This window comes from Chiloscyllium plagiosum, unplaced genomic scaffold, assembly GCF_037043375.1.
Source record: "Chiloscyllium plagiosum isolate Xiang-an unplaced genomic scaffold, Cpla_swu_hap1 HiC_scaffold_22, whole genome shotgun sequence".
Classification (NCBI taxonomy): domain Eukaryota; kingdom Metazoa; phylum Chordata; class Chondrichthyes; order Orectolobiformes; family Hemiscylliidae; genus Chiloscyllium; species Chiloscyllium plagiosum.
Genome location: NW_028270160.1, coordinates 56,139,772 through 56,161,503, shown reverse-complemented (window position 1 = coordinate 56,161,503; position 21,732 = coordinate 56,139,772). Strand labels below are relative to the sequence as shown.

The window sequence follows — 21,732 nt, the reverse complement described above, 5'->3', positions numbered from 1 at the left end:
GGTTTGCGTGGATGGACATTTTGGTCAGCATGGACCAGTTTGGGCTGAAGGGCCGGTCTCCGTGCTGACTCTATGGCTCTATAATTGTAAAGAGAGGCATACAGTTATACAACACGTCATGACCTCAGGACACAGTAAATCACTTTACAGTTGAGTAAACATTGTTATAGATGTAGGAAACATGGCAATGATGTGCAACAGTTTAAGTATCAATGAAATGAGTGATGAGATAATCTACTTGTGATTTTTCTTTATTTATTCATGGGATGGTAATGTTGCTGGCCAACCAGCATTTATTACCCTCCCCAATTGCCCTCAAGAGAAGATGGTGGTGAGTTTTCTGTTTGAACACTGCAATCCATGTGCTGTAGGTAGACCCACAATGCTGTTCAGACAGAAATTCCAGTGACGCTGAAAGAATGGCAATATATTTCCTAGTCAGGATGGTGAATGACTTGGAAGGGAACTTGCAAGTGGTAGTATTCCTTGTCTCTTGACGTTCTGGTTAGAAGAGGTCATAGGTTTAGAAGGTGCTGTCTAAGGAGCTTTGATGAATTTCTGCAGTCCATCTTGTAGATGGCACACACTGCTTCTACTGAGCATCAATGGTGGAGGGAGTAAATATTTCCGGATGTGGTGCCAATCATGTGGGCTGTTTTCTCCTGAATGGTGTCAAGCTATTCAAGATACACTTGTCCAGGTCTGTGGGAATTAATCCTGCACAGTTCCAACTTGTGTCACATAGATGGTAGACAGGCCTTTCAAAGTCAGGGGGTGAATTACTCATTGCAGAATTCTTAGTCTATGACCTACTCTTGTTGTGACAGTATTTATCTGATTAGTCCAGTTCAGTTTCTGGTCAGGAATTCAGGAGTGTCAGGAATTCAGTAATTCAGACACGAATAAATATCAAAAGGATTGCTAGATATTATCTAAATCTTGCTGCATTTGGACATCGACTGTTTCAGAATCTGGTGCTGAACCAATCATCAGCAAACATTTCTGACCTTATGATGGAGGGAAGGTCATTAATGAAGCTGTTGAAGATGATTGGGCCTATGACACTACCCTGAGGAGCTCCTGCAGAGATATCCTGGAGCTGAGATGACTGACCGCCAACAACCACAACCATCTTCCAAAGTGCAAGATATGACTCCAACCAACAGAGATTTTGTTCCTGATACCCTTTGATTTCAGTTTTGCTAGGCCCCCTTGATGTCACACTTGGCCAAATACAGCCTTGATATCAAGGGCTGTCACTCTCACCACATCTCTGGAATTCAGATCTTTTGTCCACATTTGCACCAAGGCTGGAATCAGGTCAGGAGCTCAGTGGCCCTGGTGGAACCCAACTGGGCATTACCGAGCAGGTTACTGCTGAGCGGGTGCTGCTTGACAGCACTGTTGATGACATTTCTCATCACTTTACAGATGATGAAGAGTAGACTGATGGGGCAGTAATTGTCTGGGTTGGAGTTGTCCTGCTTTTTGTTGACAGTTCGCAGCTTGGCAATTTTCCAAATTGTTTGTAAAAAAGAAAGAAGCATATTATCTCATAATTTGCCTCATTGAACCTTGACCATTCCATTATCTACCACGTTTCCTCCATCTACAACAATAGCTATGCTTCAAAAGTACTTAGGGCGGTATGGTGACTCAGTGGTTAGCACTGCAGCCTCACAGCACCAGGGACCCAGGTTCAATTACTGTCTGTGTGGAGTTTCGTATTCTCCCCATGTCTGCATGGGTTTCCTCCAGATGGTCTAGATTCCTCCCATAGTCCAAGATATGCAGGTTAGGTGGATTGGCCATGGGAAATTGCCCATAGTGTCCAGGGATTAGATTAGATTAGATTCCCTACAGTGTGGCCCAACAAGTCCACACCGACCCTCCGAAGAGGAACACACCCAGAACCAATCCCCTACATTCACACCTAACTAACGCACCTAACACTACGGGCAATTTAGCATGGCCAATTCATCTAACCTGCACATCTTTGGACTGTGGGAGGAAACTGGAGCACCGGGAGGAAACCCACGCAGACACCGGGAGAATGTGCAAACTCCACACAGATAGTTGCCCAAGGCGGGAATTGAACCCGGGTCCCTGGCGCTGTGAGGCAACAGTGCTAACCACTGAGCCACCGTGCAGGCCAGGTTGGTTAGCCATGGGATATATCAGGTTATGGGACTGGGCTGGGTCTGGGTGGGATGATCTTTGGAGGATCAGTGCAGACATTGTGGGCCATTTGACCTCTATCTCTACTGGAAGGATTTTGTGATTCTAATTAATTGCAACAAACTGGATAATCTCTGCTTGCGATGTTGGTTGGGGAATAACTATTGCCCAGGTCACAGAGGGGAACTGCTCTGCTGTTCTTCAACATGGTTTCCTGAGTTATTGACACCCACCTCAAAATGATAATGGGGTCCTTTCTGAAAGGCAGCAGCTCTAACACTGCAGTTTTTGCTCAGCACTGCACTGGAGCATCGACCTAGAATATGTGGTCAAATGTCTGGGGGGGGGATTGAATGAACTGAGAGGTAAGTGTGCTGTCACTGAACAGGGCACACACCTTTCTGTAAATGTTATCAAACAATTCAACCAGCCTGCCACCAATCAAACCAAGCTACCTAGCCTGATAACCACCAATCCAGTGAACATGCTCAGAGCTTTGTTGCCAATAGAGCAGTCTAACATCAAACCTTCCTAACTTGATCTCTTTTGTCTTCCCTTAGCCAATGCATTACCCCACACTGCATTTCAAACATTTGTCACACATCTGATAGGCATCCAATGACTTTACTTCTGTACCTTTACTTTCCCCTTAATTATGTTTATACCTTCGATGCCTTGTTTAACTGATGTTAAAGGAATTCTGGTTTAAACTTGCCTATACATCATTTAATCTTCCTGATACATCACTGATGCTACGTTTTAACCACTTCTCCTAGATTGTAGACATCAAACTTCTCTCCTCCTCCCGCAGTCCATTCCCTTTACATCTGCTGCAATGCATGCAAATCTCTTTAGCACATGCCAATCAAATTAGCTTGTAATAAAAGCAAAATACTGTAAAGTTCTGAAGAAGAATCCTATCAAATTTGATACATTGACACTGTATCTCTGTCCACAGATGTTGCTGAATTTCTCCAGCATTTTCTGTTTTTATAGTCATAGTTTGATGTACAGCGTGGAAACAGACCCTTCGGTCCAACCAGTCCATGCCGACCAGATATCCCAACCCAATCTAGTCCCACCTGCCAGCACCCGGCCCATATCCCTCCAAACCCTTCCTATTCATATACCCATCCAAATGCCTTTTAAATGTTGCAATTGTACCAGACTCCGCCACTTCCTCTGGCAGCTCATTCCATACATCTACTACAGTCTTATATCAAATTAGCTTGACCTGCTCATTACTGATAATTTTTTTATTTGAGAAGGTGACCAAACAGGTTGATGAGAGTAAACCGGTTGATGTGGTGTATATGGATTTCAGCAAGGCATTCGATAAGGTTCCCCACAGTAGGCTATTGTAAAAAAATGTGGAGGAATGGGATTGTGGGAGATATAGCAGTTTGGATCAGTAATTGGCTTGCTGAAAGAAAACAGAGGGTGGTTGTTGATGGGAAATGTTCATCCTGGAGTCCCATTACTAGTGGTGTACCGCAAGGGTCGGTATTGGGTCCACTGCTGTTCGTCATTTTTATAAACGACCTGGATAAGGGCGTAGAAGGGTGGGTTAGTAAATCTGCAGACGACACTAAGGTTGGTGGAGTTGTGGACAGTGACGAAGGATGTTGTAGGTTACAGAGAGACATAGATAAGCTGCAGAGCTAGGCTGAGAGGTAGCAAATGGAGTTTAATGCGGAAAAGTGTGAGGTGATTCACTTTGGTTGGAGTAACCGGAATGCAAGTACTGGGCTAATGGTAAGATTTCTTGGTAGTGTAGATGAGCAGAGAGATCTCGGTGTCCAGGTACACAGATCCTTGAAAGTTGCCACCCAGGTTGACGGGGTTGTTAAGAAGGCATACAGTGTTTTAGCTTTTATTAATAGAGGGATCGGGTTCCGGAACCATGAGGTTATGCTGCAGCTGTACAAAACTCTGATGCGGCTGCACTTGGAGTATTGTGTACAGTTCTGGTCACCGCATTATAAGAAGGATGTGGAAGCTTTGGAAAGGGTGCAGAGGAGATTTACTAGGATGTTGCCTGGTATGGAGGGAAGGTCTCACGAGGAAAGGCTGAAGGACTTGAGGCTGTTTTTGTTAGAGAGAAGAAGATTGAGAGGTAACTTAATAGAGACATATAAGATAATCAGAGGGTTAGATAGGGTGGACAGGGAGAGCCTTTTTCCAAGTATGGCGACAGTGAGCACAAGGGGCATAGCTTTAAATTGAGGGGTAATAGATATAGGACAGATGTCAGAGGTAGTTTCTTTACTCAGAGAGTAGTAAGGGTATGGAATGCTTTGCCTGCAATGGTAGTAGATTCACCAACTTTAAGTACATTTAAGTTACCATTGGACAAGCATATGGACGTACATGGAATAGTGTAAGTTAGATGGTCTTCAGATTGGTATGACAGGTCTGCGCAACATCAAGGGCCGAAGGGCCTGTACTGCACTGTAATGTTCTATGTTCTATTTCAAAATTCAACAGCTAATTTCCCTGTGGTAAAGCAGAGCTTTGAAAATAACTAGCGTCTGGAAGGTCGATGGCTTTTGCAACTAATTGGAAGACATGTATAACTTGTGTGGTCTCCTCCATATGACTGCTGAGGTTCTGTCCTGTGGATTTATAGGTATAAAGCAGTCCATCTTCAGATTATTGTGGAAGCTTGCTAGGCAGAATGGGTTATCATTATCAGAAGAAAAAAACCCAGAGAAAACAACTGACTTTCAATCTCAGATTTGACATTTTTGCTACTTGGAATGATCAATTCTGGAATGTAACTGGCAAGTGCACATATTAAGTTTTGCCTTCAGACTGTCATATAATGGTAGGTTTTAACAACAAATAATGAATTATTTATATCAACACAGGCAGGTACACTTTGGAATTTGATTTTAAAATTGGAATTTTCCAAACTATTTTGACAAGAAGTTTTATGAACATTTTATTAACCTACAATAGCAATTTATATTTGCCATATGTACAGTATAAAGGTTGAATGTTTTTGGACAAAAAGTTAAGGGTTAATGTTTACACAGATAATATTTGTGAGAGACCGAATTTTCAAAGAAAACACATCTGTTCAGCAAATCTACAGTGACTCTCAAAATAATCCACAAAGCAGGAGGAGAAGTGATGCCCGTATTGTCAGTTGTTGTCCCTTTCTCTCTCTAGGACTATTTACTATTACTACACAATGTGGGTGAGGGGCATTGACTGGGCCTGCAGCTTCATGCCTGCCCAGGGCGGAGGGGAGGAAAGGCAAGGAAACTGTGGGAAGCACAATTAGAAAATATAATGCTGGTGGCTCTTTAATCTAGGCCTCGATGGAATAAGATTGCACTGAGTCAGTACACACAAGGACCCAATTTGTAACCGTCAGTCACCCGTCCCCAGAGAGAATGGGGACCATATTTGGTGACGCAAGGCCCCAGGTATTCATTTATTTTAATGCTAGCTCTGGGAGCTGACCTGTGCATCCTGTAGTGTTTATTTCTGTTCTCCCATCTGCTACTTTCTGCCCCCAAGACACAAAATTGATACACATTGTTCCTGCCTTAGTTGACAGGCGGAAATGACAGGGACCAATATATCTCATTCTCACTCTGGGGAAAGGTACATCAGGTTAATGTTCGGCCACTCAGTTTGAGATTTACAGAGCTTGACTTTGTAACGTGGTAGAGGAACGTCACCAGGTAGTCTAATGAGAAGAGGCCTCGTCTTAAACCAAATATAGTTTATTAAACGATAACAACTAGGTACAAGTTACAGTGGGTATGATAGATATTGTCACTACAAGAGAGGTCTAGATAATTGGTCTGTCTCCATTAAGACCCAGAGCTGTATTCCACACAAGTCTATGTGGCCTCATCATTTTATATGATGCTTACTGCACTTCTTTGGATTAATCCTTTCAGATCCTTATAAAAAAGGGACATGAAAAAATATGTTAAGTGTAACTTTTTATCATGAAATGAGAATTTTGAGTAATTGGAGAGATTATATTTGGTTCTGAATTTCTTTGAGGTTAACTTAGTCCCTGAAAAGGTGGGAATGACTTTTAAAAGAAACATTAGAGTTTTTCGGCAAAAGGTTGTCAGTGGTTAGCACTGCTGCCTCATAGCCCCAGGGACCCGGGTTCAATTCCCACCTCGGGCGACTGTCTGTGTGGAGTTTGCACATTCTCCCCCTGTCTGCGTGGGTTTCCTCTGGGTGCTCCGGTTTCCTCCCACAGTCCAAAGAGGTGCAGGTTAGGAGGATTTGCATGCTAAATTGCCCCATAGTATTCAGGGATGTGCAGGCTAGGTGAGTTAGTCATGGGAAATGCAGGGTAACAGGATAGCGGGCCAATGGGCCATGGGCCCATTGAGTGGAAACAGACTCAATGGGCCAAATGGCCTATTTCCACACTGTTGAGATTTTCTGATTTTATATGAGTATTTACAATATTTATATAGCACTTTTAACCGAACAAAATCAGCCCGAGGCATTTACCAGGAATGGAATGAAGCAATTACATTGACGCAAATAAAGGGTAGGTTTTAAGGAGCACTGTAAAAACTAAAGGAAGGATAGAGGCAGAGAAGTTTAGGGAAGGAATTTAACAGCTCAGCATCTAGGCAGCTGAAAGCAGAGCTGACAGTAATGGAGTGAATAAAATCAGAATGCTTCAGGCTAGAATTACATGAATGCAGATATGACAGAGAGTTGTGGAGATGGGGGGAGGTTAAAGATATAGGGAGGGTTGAAGGGATTGGGAAACCAGGAGGAGAATATTACAATTGAGACCTGGCTTACCTAGAAGTTGGGGAAGACAGCAGTGATGGGTAAACAATACTTGATGGGCATTTGCCTGAAATGTTGATTCTCCTGCTCCTCGGATGCTCCCTGACCTGCTGTGCTTTTCCAGCACCACACTCTCGACTCTGATCTCCAGTATCTGCAGTCCTCACTTTCGCCCACTACTTGATGTGGATTAGGGCTCAGGCAGCGGTATTTGAATAAAGTTGAGCCTTGTGTGAGTAGGATGTAAGAGGCCAGGCAGATTTGTGAAGGACTAGTTAAGACAAATGGTAATGAATGCTAAATGAATCTTCCAGCATTAGATAAACTGAGATGGTTGCTGACTCCAAGTAGTGGTTCCAAACTTGTCAAACAGAGTGGCAATCCTGCTGAAAAGAAAGATTATAATGATTTGGACAAATAGTTTCTCCCCTATGTCAGTTCTCAGGTTGAATCAAATATTAAATGTTTGCTTGCAACTATATGATCGTGGAATTGTATATATACTGGAATGATAGATCCTCACCACAGCTCAGAGTTGGATAATTTCTACCTGGTAGATTTGCTCCGACCATTCTGGATTAGTGGTGCTGGAAGAGCACAGCAGTTCAGGCAGCATCCGAGGAGCAGTAAAATCGACGTTTCGGGCAAAAGCCCTTCATCAGGAATAAAGGCAGAGAGCCTGAAGCGTGGGGGTGGGGAGAAAGTAGCATAGAGTATAATAGGTGAGTGGGGGAGGGGATGAAGGTGATAGGTCTGGGAGGAGGGTGGAGTGGATAGGTGGAAAAGAAGATAGGCAGGTAGGACAAGTCATGGGGACAGTGCTGAGCTGGAAGTTTGGAACTAGGGTGAGGTGGGGGAAGGGGAAGTGAGGAACCTGTTGAAGTCCACACTGTCTCTCCTGGTTGGGACTTACAGGATCTGCTTTATGTAGTAGTGGAAATCAGGCAGCATCCGACGAGCAGCAAAATCGACGTTTCGGGCAAAAGCCCTTCATCTATTCCTGATGAAGGGCTTTTGCCCGAAACGTCGATTTTGCTGCTCGTCGGATGCTGCCTGAACTGCTGTGCTCTTCCAGCACCACTGATCCAGAATCTGGTTTCCAGCATCTGCAGTCATTGTTTTATGTAGTAGTGGAGTAGTAAAGGCTTTCATCTCAAATACGTTATTTATTGAATGACAGCAACCAGTTGCAAGTTAGTCCAGTTTGATAGACATTGTTACTGTGACCAAACCATCATCTCCCAGACCATACAGAACCTCATCACCTCAGGAGATCTCCCACCCACAGCTTCCAACCTCATAGTCCGGGAACCCCACACTGCCCGGTTCTACCTCCTTCCCAAGATCCACAAGCCTGACCACCCTGGCCGACCTATTGTCTCAGCATGCTGCTGCCCCACTGAACTCATCTCTACCTACCTCGACACTATCCTATCCCCCTAGTCCAGGAACTCCCCACATACGTTCGAGACACCACCCACGCCCTCCACCTCCTCCAAGACTTCCGTTTCCCCGGCCCCCAACGTCTCATCTTCGCCATGGATATCCAATCCCTCTACACCTCCATCCGCCATGACCAGGGCCTCCAAGCCCTCCGTTTTTTCCTCTCCAGACATCCCCAACAGTACCCTTCCACCGACACTCTCATTCGTTTGGCCCAACTGGTCCTCACCCTTAACAATTTGTCCTTTGAATCCTCCCACTTCCTCCAGACCAAAGGGGTAGCCATGGGCACACGTATGGCCCCCAGCTATGCCTGTCTCTTTGTTGGCTACGTAGAGCAGTTGATCTTCCGTAATTATACCAGCACCACTTCCCACCTCTACCTCCGCTACATTGATGACTGCATTTGCGCCACCTTGTTCTCCCGCGAAGAGGTTGAGCAATTCATCAACTTCACCAACACATTCCACCCTGACCTTAAATTTACCTGAACCATTTCTGACACCTCCCTCCCCTTCCTGGACCTCTCCATCTCCATTAGTGACAACCGACTTGACACTGACATTTTTTACAAACCCACCGACTCCCACAGCTACCTGGATTACACCTCTTCCCATCCTATCTCTTGTAAAAATGCCATCCCGTATTCCCAATTCCTCCGCCTCCGCCGTATCTGACTCCAGGAGGACCAGTTCCACCATAGAACATACCAGATGGCCTTCTTCTTTAGAGACCGCATTTTCCCTTCCCACGTGGTTAAAGATGCCCTCCAACGCATCTCGTCCACATCCCGCACCTCCGCCCTCAGACCCCACCCCTCCAACCGTAACAAGGACAGAACGCCCCTGGTGCTCACCTTCCACCCTACAAACCTCCGCATAAACCAAATCATCAGCCGACATTTCCGCCACCTCCAAAAAGACCCCACCATCAGGGATATATTTCCTTCCCCACCCCTTTCCGCCTTCCGCAAAGACCGTTCCCTCCGTGACTACCTAGTCAGGTCCACGCCCCCCTACGACGCACCCTCCCATCCTGGCACTTTCCCCTACCACCGCAGGAACTGTAAAACCTGCGCCCATACCTCCTCCCTCACCTCCATCCAAGGCCCTAAAGGAGCCTTCCACATCCATCAAAGTTTTACCTGCACATCCACCAATATCATTTATTGTATCCGTTGCTCCCGATGCGGTCTCCTCTACATTGGGGAGACTGGAGCCTCCTAGCAGAGCGCTTTAGGGAACATCTCCGAGACGCCCGCACCAATCAACCAAACCGCCCCGTGGCCCAACATTTCAACTCCCCCTCCCACTCTGCTGACGACATGGAGGTCTTGGGCCTCCTTCACCGCCGCTCCCTCACCACCAGACGCCTGGAGGAAGAACGCCTCATCTTCTGCCTCGGAACACTTCAACCCCAGGGCATCAATGTGGACTTCAACAGCTTCCTCATTTCCCCTTCCCCCACCTCATCCTAGTTTCAAACTTCCAGCTCCGCACTGTCCCCTTGAATTGTCTGGACTTGTCCGACCTGCCTAGCTCCTTTTCCACCTATCCACTCCACCCTCTCCTCCCTGACCTATCACCTTCATCCCCTCCCCCACTCACCCATTGTACTCTATGCTACTCTCTCCCCACCCCCACCCTCCCCTAGCTTATCTCTCCACGCTCCAGGCTCTCTGCCTTTATTCCTGATGAAGGGCTTTTGCCCGAAACGTCGATTTCGCTGCTCGTCGGATGCTGCCTGAATTGCTGTGCTCTTCCAGCACCACTGATCCAGAATCTGGTTTCCAGCATCTGCAGTTATTGTTTTTACCCTACTGTGACTGTGAGGCAATCCTTGACAATAAAGTCATACTCCTTTGAGATCTTTCAAACTGCTCCCTCCATCCAGGTAACACCATCATATTGGACTGTGCTTAATGCACTCCTCACCTTTAACCCTCTCAGACCCACACACCCTCATACATGGATGTCACAAACCATTTGCTAAGCTTCCACTGTAAAATATAAACAAGCCAGACAGTGAATATAAATGAAGGTTTTGCATCTCTTAAAACCCATGCAGATCTGATTATTTCAGTCATGCAGTTCCAGCACTTTGCACCATGCCTGCAATACATTGAGATTCTATGTGGAAACAGGCCCTTTGGCCCAACAAGTCCACACCAACCCTCTGAAGAGTATCCCACCCAGAGCCATTCCCCTGCTCTATTACTCTACACATCCCTGGACACTATGGGCAATGTAGCATGGCCAATCCATCCAACCTGCACATCTTTGGACTGTGGGAGGAAACTGGTGTACCCGGAGGAAACCCACGCAGACGCAGGAAGAATGTGCAGACTCCACACAGACAGTCCCCTGATGCTGGAACCGAACCCGGGTCCCTTGTGCCGTGAGACAGCAGTGCTAACCACTGAGCCACTGTAAGGTAGTAAAATCAAGATTAAATGTCCAATAGAATGATTCATTAAGCAGGAGCAGAATAATAGCAGGCAGGGCAGAAAAATCCATCAACTGGGATTGTGTAGAAAACAATGTGAAGGCCCCAGGGAGAGTTAGCAAGCCCCGCCCCCCCACCCTCCCTCCAGGCTGTGTACAGATTGCGGATCTCTACCTTGAATAGCAATCTCTGTTTCCATTCCCTGTGGCTGTGGAGTAGCCATCCTCGATTAGCAGTGGCTCCTGTCCCAGACAACATGGTGGCTCAGAAAATTGACCAACGTTCCGTCCAAATGAAATTTCCCATGAGGGAGGAACTTGCCTCACTTCGGATCTTGGAATTTGGAGCCCATAACCATCTCAGAGAAATAATACTCTCACTGTTTAAGTCTTTCATTTAAGAGCTTCATTTTAATTGACCAGTTGATGACACCCAATACTGACATGTTGACTCCGTGATGTAAGATGCTGAGTCCAAAACAACTGAAACTTGTCAGGTCTCCTTTCCTTCAAGTCTAGAAACTAGAACTGCTTGATGTGCAGAACTTGGGAGTGCCTTACAGTTTGCTTATCCATGTTCCCAGCTGGCAGCTCCCAAAGTGGAATTACATGTCCAGCAACAAAGCCCTTGACTCCTGCAACATCTGATAGTTTTATGTGATGCTGCTCCTGTACTTGGGGCGGCTGGTGAGAGAGCACATTTTAAGGACTGTCTGGGTTGATCCATTTCTAAAGCTTCGTTAACGTTTGCCTTTAGCTTTGATCTTAACTTCAACCTTAACTTGTACTTTCCTTTGCAGCATTAGTCAGTGGTAAACCAGCTGACTGTGAGTCACAGTCACACTGTTAGTTAATTAGTTAAAGCTAGTAATTACTGCCAGCAGTGTTGACTTTGATCTTTGGAATTATTGCTCGTGTGAATACAGAGGGCATGTACTGAATTCGGGACTTGGTGAGTGAGGGAATTTGGTGCAATGAGAGAATTGAGACTGGACTGGCATTTACAGAAAAGAAACAAGGGGCTTAGTTTTATCTCGGGGGTGGGGGAAGGGGTGAGGATCATGTCTTTATGCTGGACAGGCAAAAGGAGAGTCCCATGGTGATAGAAGTGACATTTAGGCACTTCACTGGCCTGTCCTGGGATTTCGTATCCTGGGTGCAAATTCAGTCCTTGGGACCTGCTGGCTAGTTGGGAGTCTGGAAGCTCTCCATCGACCGTCTGCACCACCAGGAGGCCCAGAGGCTGAGAACTTCAAGGGGCTCAGTGATGAGTGAGGGGAGTCAAGGGTGATTGGGAGCTATCGAGAGAGGTCCCAAACATTCATGATGACAAGCGCGTATACACACACACACACACACACACACACACACACACACACACACACACACACACACACACACACACACACACACACACACACACACACACACACACACACACACACGGTTCTACCCTCAGGGCTCCGTTTGTGAAGCGGGTTGAAGGTGGGACATGTCATCTCCTCACCCATTCATTTCAAACCCAAATCATCTCTGGCATCATTTCATGTTGGCCCACCTTTCCGTTGTCCTGCGTACTGAGGTATAGACCATGCTTATTTGTATTTCAAAAGTTTAAGAATCTAAATGTTATTTTGAACAGTTGATTCGGTCTGCACTGCACAGTATTCTGTCATATACAACAATCTGCAAATGACGGAATTGGAACAGCCAGGAGGCTGGGAGCAGATGGCATTATCAGCTGTTTTGGCGAAGTCATGGCTGGTTTGTTTTGACTGGCAGATAGACCCTCCTGCTCTCTGGCTGCTGAGGCTTCGCACTAAATGTTCCAAGAGCTGAACTGGTTGGGTCTGAGGTTGGACAGGGGCAGGTCCCACAGCATTGTTTGTTGAAGAGTGGTGATGGTCCTCAGTGAGCGTTGGTGAAGTCACTGTGTGTAAGGTGGTTGCTGTGTTTTCCCACTTTACCGCAGTGACTACACTTTGAAAGTATTTGGCTGTGTGAGGTCATCCAAGGCGTTTTGACGAGGGGCTTCCGATGGACATCCAGTTGACCTGTTGTTGGTTTTTTTAAAAAAAAATTCTTAGTGTGTAGGCTTTTGCTATGGAGTCCAGCATTTATTAGGAAATCTGTCTTTGCCTGTGAAAAAGTAAGAATAAGCCTCCTTTAACCACCATTGCATGTCTGGTGCACTGTGCTACTGGGTGACATTTTGACTCTGCCACAATGAAGAATGGTAAATATGTCCACACGATGGAGGCAACGGTGCTGCTGCACTTGTCCTTCCAGGCCATGGGTGTTATATATTTGGGAAGTGCCCTCCAAAGATGTGTTGATTAGAACATTGTGGTGGCTGGAGCAGACTGGGAAGGTGCGGTAGGGGCAAGACATGGAAGTTACATAGAGCATAGAACATTAGAGCACATTACAGGCCCTTCAGCCCTTGATCTTGTGCCAACCTGTGAAACCAATCTGAAGCCCATCTAATCTACACGATTCCATTATCATCCATATGTTTATCCAATGACCATTTAAATGCCCTTAAAGTGGAAGGGCATTTCATGCCCTTATTACTCTCTGAGTAAAGAAACTACCTCTGACATCTGACCTATATCTATCACCCCTCAATTTAAAGCTATGTCTGCTCGTGCTAGCCATCACCATTTGAGGAAAAAAGCTCTCACTGTTCACCCTATCTAATCGTTTGATCATCTTGTATGTCTCTATTAAGTCAAGTCTTAATCTTCTTCTCTCTAACAAAAACAGCCTCAAGTCCCTCAGCCTTTCCTCATAAGACCTTCTCTCCATACCAGGCAACATCCCAGTAAATCTCCCCTGACCCAATCCAAAGCTTCCACATCCTTCCTGTAATGCAGTGACCAGAACTGTACGCAATACTCCAAGTGCGGCCACATCAGAGTTTTGTACAGCTGCAGCATGACCTCATGGCTCTGAAACTCAATCCCTCTACCAATAAAAGCTAACACGCCATATGCCTTCTTAACAAACCTATCAATCTGGGTGGCAACTTTCAGGGATCTATGTACATGGACACCAAGATCTCTCTGCTCATCTACACTACCAAGAGTCTTAGCCCTGTTGCTCCTTCCAAAGTGAATCACCTCACACTTTTCAGCATGAAACTTCATTTGCCACCTCTCAGCCCAGTTCTGCAGCTTATCTCTGTCGCTCTGTAGCCTGCAACATCCTTCCACATTATCCAGAACTCCACTGATCTGAGTGTCATCTGCAAATTTACTAACCCATCCTTCTACGCTCTCATCCAGGTCATTTATAGAAAGGACAAACAGCAATGGTCCCAAAACAAATCCTTACAGTACCCCACTAGTAACTGAACACCAGGATGAACATTTCCCATCAACCACCACCCTCTGTCTTCTTTCAGTTACCCTAGTAGAGGTGCAGACATTAGCTTTGAGAAGACTGAGCTTTGCCTGTACCTTTACATTCAATGCTTTATCTGTGGTTGCAGCCTTCACTCCCTGTCCCTTGCCCTTGGCTGTTAAAGTCACTGTGAACCTCAATATTTATATTGGAGTCATTCCAGGCTGCAACAGATGACCCTGGCAGTACTTAGGCCTTGAGTATGTAAATAATGCACTTTTCATCAGTGCCTACATCTCCATCTCTGCGCCTGTTAATGTCACACAGCAGGGAACGCAGCACGTTTGAAATGGTGCACTAGCAAATTCTCTGGCGTGTGTTTCTACTTCTCCAATAATGTCCTGTGTAAATATTGCCTTCACTTCACTTTTCAGGGAGAACAGCATGGCCCCTGTAGAGGCAGAGCAAGAAACTCCAGACAGAGCACAGGATTCCAGTGAGGTAGGTGGTAAACATGAAATCATTCAATCATCGCCACTTAGCATGATCTTAAGTTCACCTGAGATTCTGGTATCTGGGTCCTAACTCTCACCAATTCCTTTCATCTATCCGCTCCGGGCTTGCTAATCTACAATGGTGAGAGAACGTCAGGACTGCAGATGCTGGAGAGTCAGAGTCGAAATGTGTGGTGCTGGAGAAGCACAGCAGGTCAGGCAGCATCCGAGGACCAGGAGAATCGACGTTTCAGCATAAGCCCTTCACCACCAATGGGTTGTAAACTCTCGTTTTAATGTTTGATCCCTTCATAGTCCCACCTCTCTCTCTCTCTCTCTCTCTCTCTCTCATCTCAACTCTATCCCTGCAACCTTCTGAGAGCTCTACATTCCTCCAACTGTCTTGCACAACCCCCTCCTCAGTTACTTCACCCCGTGGCTGATGAGTATATGTAGGCCTTGAGCTCTGGAGTGCCTCTCCAAACAGCCTCACCTCACAACCTCTTTCTCCATTTGGCAGCCATTAAGGCTTAACGCTGTTGGTCACCAGCCATAATCCTTGTGTCAATATCAAATCATTGTGTGAAAATGCTCTTGTGAATTGCCTTGGGTGTTTGATGGTGTGAAAGGGGCTATATAAATGCACATTGTTACTGCCTGCTAACTGTAGACCTCATTTCTGTGAGCTGTTCTTAAATGATGCAAACTTTAATCTGACGCAGTCTTTATAATTTTTCAAATGCAGTCAGGGAACAAAACCTAATGTGCTTCTCAGATTTCAAGTGTTTTCTTCATGAGAGCTCAATCAAAGATTGTCAAGTGAAATGTTGCACATTCCAAAAGTCCATAATTAATGAAACACTTCCCTGGTGAAAACAGATTCAGGAAATTTGCATGAATTGTTTTAGCTTTTTAGATTTAGATTTATTGTCACGCATGTAAAAATACAGTGAAAAATGTTTTACTGTGTGTTATATGCAAAGTGTTGCCACGCTCCAGCGCCATCTTGAAACAGTGAATATGAAGCAATTGAATCCACCTTTCTCTCTTCTTCTTCCTCTTCCATTGTTTCTCTAGTCGCTGCTTGACGTCAGCCAGAGTTTCTGGATCTCTGTAACCGGCTCTGGGGTCTCAGTTATGGCCCTCTGCCATTCCCGTGACTACTGTGTCCAAGCTCGAACTGTGGGCCTGGGGAATGTGGGGATTCCATACCTCCTGTCTGCTGTCCAATGCTCCTCTTGATGCTGCTGCCGGTCCACCATCCGTCCCTTGCACCTGTGCTTTCCGTTCCTTCAGGCGCCTGGGCCTAGTGATGGTCTGGAACCTTGGCTCAACCTGTGAGTCCAGGCCACAAAACATTTGTAGAGAAAGAATAAACTGAAGATTTTTATACTTGGATTTTTATTGATATGGAATAGGAAAAAAATATTTGGAAAAGGACGCTGCTTTGTTGATGCTACTAAAAATACTCTTGCACTAATTCTCAATATTGCTATGGCAACCGACATCAGATGATGGTTTTGGAAATGTGCTCATTTGTGTTTCTTGCTGTTTTTGTTGATTGTGGTGATATTGTCTGGTCTGCTTGAAGCAGTTCCCAAGGGCAGTCTTTATCTTTCAGTGGAGCTGAATGCATTGCTCAGGAGCAGCCACAGGACACTCTGTGCAATGCATCTGGGTTATTCAGAGATTGCAGCATTTCTTTTGCTATGAATAATAAAATGAATCTTTATTGTATGAGGGAAGAAAGGAAAATAACTTTGCCCTTAGAGGGCTGGATTTAATGGAGGTAACGAAGGTCTTGCTTGGCGTGCCACTCAGGCACTTGCCAGACAACTGCTCAAGGCCGAGGACCCGCCCTAAGAGTGGAAACCCATTGAGTGCAGCCGGCCAATCAGAGGCCAGCAGGTCAATTGAGCAGCAGCGCCTCCAGGCAGGCAGTGGTTGTTGCAGGTATTACACCCAGCTGAAACCTAGGTTCCTCACTAGATTCCTGCCACAGGTAAGTGACAGCTAAGTGGGTGTGGTGTCAAGAGAAAGACAGGGAAGTGGCTCTCAGTAGGATGGGGCAGCCCCCACCCCACTGCCCTTCTCCATATGCCAGGAATCTTGATTGCTCAATGTCCCCCACTCCCACAAAAACCCACAAACAGCAACACATAGGTTTTGCTTGTCATTCTCCCAATCATTGTTGTCTGTCCTTACTCTTTGCTGGCTGAACAATACCAGTGACAGGATGAGGCCCTTCATGAGACAATAATTACCCAATGAGGGCCTCAATTGTCAACAAAGTGGAAAGGCCATCTACTGGCGTCCCCTTAATCAGGAAAGGCAGCAGAGTCTCCATCTACCATCCTGCTGCCTGATCACCACATCTCCTACCACTGCCACCAAACCTGGGTTAGGCCATTCAATTCTGACCAGTGTTTCCCATCCAGTAAGTGCCCAATCATGTATATATTGTTTGGGTGATGATGCAGAATGGAGGACTTATGTCTTATGTGGTTTGAAAATGGAAATAATTAACCAAACATTCCATTGCTGTGGAGAACAAAGAAGGGAATAGGACTAATTGGATAGGTTTTTCAGTGCTAGGTGCAATGGGACAAATGGCCTCCTCTTGTGCTGTATACAAATAGGAAGAAAAATATGAAGGCAAAGACTATGCCTGACTTTTATAAATGACTGGTTTGGCTTCAGCTAAGGAATTGTGGGCAATTCTCGTCATCACAACAGTTTGTACAGAGCTGGAAAAACTAGAACTCTTGGCTTAATCTTTCTTGATTCAAGAGGTGATTGAATAGACATTCAAAGATTCTGATACAACAGATCGAGAAAAAAACTTTCACTTGCGGGTCAATATGCAGAGGTCTTGGATTGAAAACTGTTAGCATAAGATTGAGAAGGGAGTTGAGATCTGAGATGACTCTAAAATTCACCAGATTTATTGCTCCATAAAAGGGACACAGTGGGTAATGGCACTTTAAAAAATAATGAAAAGTTGCAAAAAAGCATCCTGCACATAATGAAGGAATATCTCAATCAGATTAATGTCTTCATTGACTTTATTAGACATTCAGTCATTAAAGGCCTTCTATCTTTATAGAATTAGTGTCCAAATATGTTTAGCAATTAGATTATACGTTAGATACATAGAATACAGATTATAGATACAGAGAAGAGAACACTAAGAGCAGGTGGCTGAAGTGTTAACCAAAACTAGAGCTTTAAAAAAATTTAAAAATTAAAAATCTTGTCCAAATGGAGGATGAAGAACGATCCCATGTAATTGTCCTCTCTATAAATGAGTCAACACATTCAGCGTGTTATATCAGTTGGTCACTTTGAGGGATCTTAAAACCTATTGATGCTGCAGTTTTCATTTTCCTTTGTCCTCGAAGTCAAGTGCTTTAAATCTTCTGCAACACTTTATGGTAGCAAATAAAGTCTTGCATCCCTGTCAAGAAAAAGTAATTGAAACATTTTTGATACTTGATTTTGACTGCTTAAGGATAAAGTTGTACATGACAGTGCAGTGCAATCTGAATAACTGGCTACAAATATGAGAAAGATATAGGTATGTATATTGGAAGTGAATTGACGAATGTTTTGCCTAACTGTGCTGGATGTCAACTTCTAAATGGAGCGAGCTGTAAGATACACTTTTGATTTGATTAATTATTGCCATTTGTACCTGGGTACAGTGCAAAGTTTTGTTCTGCATACAGTACAGACAGATCATACCATACAAAGCACATCAGGGTAATAGAACAGCGCTAGGAATGCAATGTTGCAGCTGCAGAGAGAAAGTGCATAAAGAGTGAGATTAATATTAAATTTAAAATTTGACAGGTCCATTCAGAATTCTAATAACAGTGGGGAAAAAGCTGCTCTTGAATCTGTTGGTATGTATGTGTTTAAGCTTTTGTATCTACTGCTCCATCAAAGTGGAAGGAGTCTTTGATGGTGTTGGCTGCCTTTCTGAGACAGAGGCAAGTGTAGATAGAGTCAATGGATGGAAGGTTGGTGAGTGTGATGGACTGGGCTGTGTTCCGAACTTTCTGTAGTTTCTCACAGTCCTGGGCAGAGCAGTCTCTGTACCAAGCTGTGATACATCCGTATAAAATGCTTTCTATGTCATAGCTATAAAAATTGGGAAGAGTCTTTACAGACATGCCAAATTTCCTTAACGTCCAGATGAGTTAAGGGTGTTGTGCTTTCTTGACCGTTGCATCAATGTGGATGGACCAGGACAGATTGTAGGCGATCATCACTCCTAGGAACCTGACGCTCTCGACCAGCTCCATCGATGTAGACAAGGGCGTGCCCTCCAGCTTGGTTCCCGAAGTCTATGGCAAGCTGTTGCACTTTGCTGACATTGAGGGAGAAATTGTTATTGTTACACCATGGCATCGAGCACTCTATCTCTTTCCTGTATTCTGTCTCATCACTGTTTGAGATCTGACCTGCAATGGTGGTGTCATCAGTGAACTTGTAGATGGAGATAGGGCAAAGTTTGGCCGCACAGTCATGACTGTGCAGGGGTTACAGTGAGGGGCTGACTACACAGCCTTGCGAGAAGTCAGTGTTGAGAATTGTTGTGGATGAAGTGCTGTTGCCTATTCTCATGGATTGCAGTCTGTGGGTCAGGAAGTCAAAGATCCAGTTACAGAGGACGGAGCAGAGACCTAGATCTAGGAGTTTGGAGATTAGGTTGGTTGAAATTATAGTAATGAAGGTGGAGCTTTATTCAATAGCCTGACATAAATCTCCTTGTTGTCCAGATATTCCAGTGATGAGTATAGGGCCTCAGGGAGATGGCATCTGCCGTGGACCTGTTGTGTCAGTAGGGAAAGGATCAAGGTAGTTGAGAGTGTGTGATGCTGGAAAAGCCCAGCAGGCCATGCAGCATCTGAGGAGCAGGAGAATTGACAATTTGGACAGGAGCCTTTCATCAGCTGTTACAATGCGAATGGTTGTGAGCTAACAGATACAGCTCTCTGTGTGTGAAGGTTCAGGAGGTGGACGATAGTATGATTCAGATGGCCACAATCCCCTTATGGACTGTTCCTCATCTTCCACTTGTGGTTGCAAATCTTCCCTGGCCCACCCTCAAGATTTGTCCAAGTTTTGCCTCGAAGGTAGAAACAGAGACTTCACTACTCAAATCAGTAACCAGCTTGTGATGGGTGATGTTCTCAGTCAAATCAGAAATGGGTCACCGAGAGGTGAAGTTGTCACCGGGTTTGAGAGTCTGGAGTGTATTCAAGTACGGACCATTGATGGTCACTGTGTATAAAGAGAACATTTGAAAAGAATGAATCGTATTTCTGGTCATCCAACCATGTTCAAAACCCTCACTTTTTTCACAATTGGGAATTATCTTGAATGTAAAAGAAAATTTGAGGACAGCATTCACCATTGCTTGGATTTTAGTGCTTGCTCATTTCCCTGAAGTGGCCTTAGGCAGTGAATCATTATTACCTGTTCAATACATTTATACAGCTGGAATGTGACTCAGTACGCCAGTACATTAAATTCATCAAATCAGATTATTTTCTCATGAAGCCAGCAGTGAAATTAGGAAATGAGTTTTCCTCATGAAAGGTTGTAGAAATCTGGGTTTTCTTTTCCTCAAATAGCCAAACACAATTGGAGTTTTCACTGCTTGAGTTTGATTGTATTTCATTGGGAAAGGGGTGGAATCTATAGGTCAAAGACAGGAAGGTGGAGGTAATGCACAGAGTCACCACGATCTAACTAAAGGCACATAGTGACTCAAGGAGCTGAATGGCCCTATCTTCCTACACTCATTGGGAGGAAAGCAACATCCAATCAGTCACCCTTGGTTATATGTAAAAATAATCCTTTTTAATTTGAACGAAATGCAAATTTGGAGGCAAATCTCAAAATGCTACGTGGTGCTTGTAAAAGTAAATTCCACAACAATGTTTCTAGACTGTCTACTTTTAATGCCCTAGTATGTAATTATAGCTTATAGAATTCAAAGGTTTAGAACTGTGCTTTTGACCAAATGTCCTTTTGTGGATGGTCTCAAATTATGCAAGATGCTACATATTGTCTCATAACCTCATCTGGTTTAGAAAAGGATTGTACTTTGTGGTGATGAAATGCAGTGAATGTTTTGATAATTTTGAAGCTTTAATAAGGGCAGTAGTAGATGGCATCATTTTTCTGAACTGTATTGTTATGTTAAGTATCTGTTTTCAGTTGTGTGGTTATGCCATACCACAATATGCTGTAAACACGATCAAAAGAAGGCTTCTTCTTAACAGAAGGGGTAGCTGAAAATCTTTAAGCGTTTTTATTAATAACATTGAAATTGATGTGTTTTGCAATTTTGTAAAGTGTGGCTCTGTCCGAAAGGTTTGCTTCAGTATGCAAACTGCATGTGGGATACCCAGGCTGCTTTGAGTTCTTATTCTCAAATAGCATCCCAGGCCATGCTGAGGAACACTCATGGCAATAACATTGTAAACTGCTTAATTGAGCTCTGAGAGAAAGTGAGGGCTGCAGATGCTGGAGATCAGAGCTGAAAATGTGTTGCTGGAAAAGCGCAGCAGGTCAGGCAGCATCCAAGGAACAGGAGAATCGACGTTTCGGGCATAAGCCCTTCCTGAAGAAGGGTGTGTTCTGTTCATGGCCAGGGAATTAAAGAAGTCGGGAAGTTACCAGAGCTGAACAGATAGAACCAATACATATTTATAAAGAGTCAATTGAATGGATCACCAATTCCATATATTGGCAGAATCACACTGCGGCAACATGCAAGATCATCGTGTCTTCCTCACAGATACCAAATGGTGCAACAGTGACAGGACTGACAGTTTATACAGTTCTCAGTACAGTCACCATGAGATTCAAATTGTACCCACTGTGTTGGAACGGTCCACACATAATGCACCAAATCAGTTAATAATTCCAAAGATCTGGCTTTGATGTAAGATATAAAGTCAGTTACCAGGGTGATTACATCTGAGTTGATTACCTGACCCACACAGAGACCAAGATTTTATTGGAGC

General features: G+C 44.7%; 1 protein-coding gene and 1 long non-coding RNA gene across 9 annotated transcripts in view; one reads left to right on the top strand and one right to left on the bottom strand.

Annotated features, from left to right (window-relative positions):
* The window catches only part of LOC148145992 (uncharacterized), a 30,995-nt gene extending 19,457 nt beyond the window's left edge, over window positions 1–11,538 (bottom strand). Inside the window, exons 1-2 of the long non-coding RNA XR_015760961.1 lie at window positions 11,026–11,538; window positions 6,976–7,349 (exon numbers count right to left, since the gene is read on the bottom strand). This is a non-coding gene — a long non-coding RNA (uncharacterized LOC148145992). The remainder of the gene's footprint in view (window positions 1–6,975; window positions 7,350–11,025) is intronic.
* Window positions 1–21,732, top strand: part of fam13c (family with sequence similarity 13 member C) — a 135,067-nt gene that overhangs the window by 42,760 nt on the left and 70,575 nt on the right. For all 8 annotated transcript variants that reach the window (XM_087999071.1, XM_087999072.1, XM_043712339.2 and 5 more), the window contains exon 3: window positions 14,630–14,696. In XM_087999071.1, coding sequence (XP_087855197.1) covers window positions 14,630–14,696 — 67 coding nt within the window. The remainder of the gene's footprint in view (window positions 1–14,629; window positions 14,697–21,732) is intronic.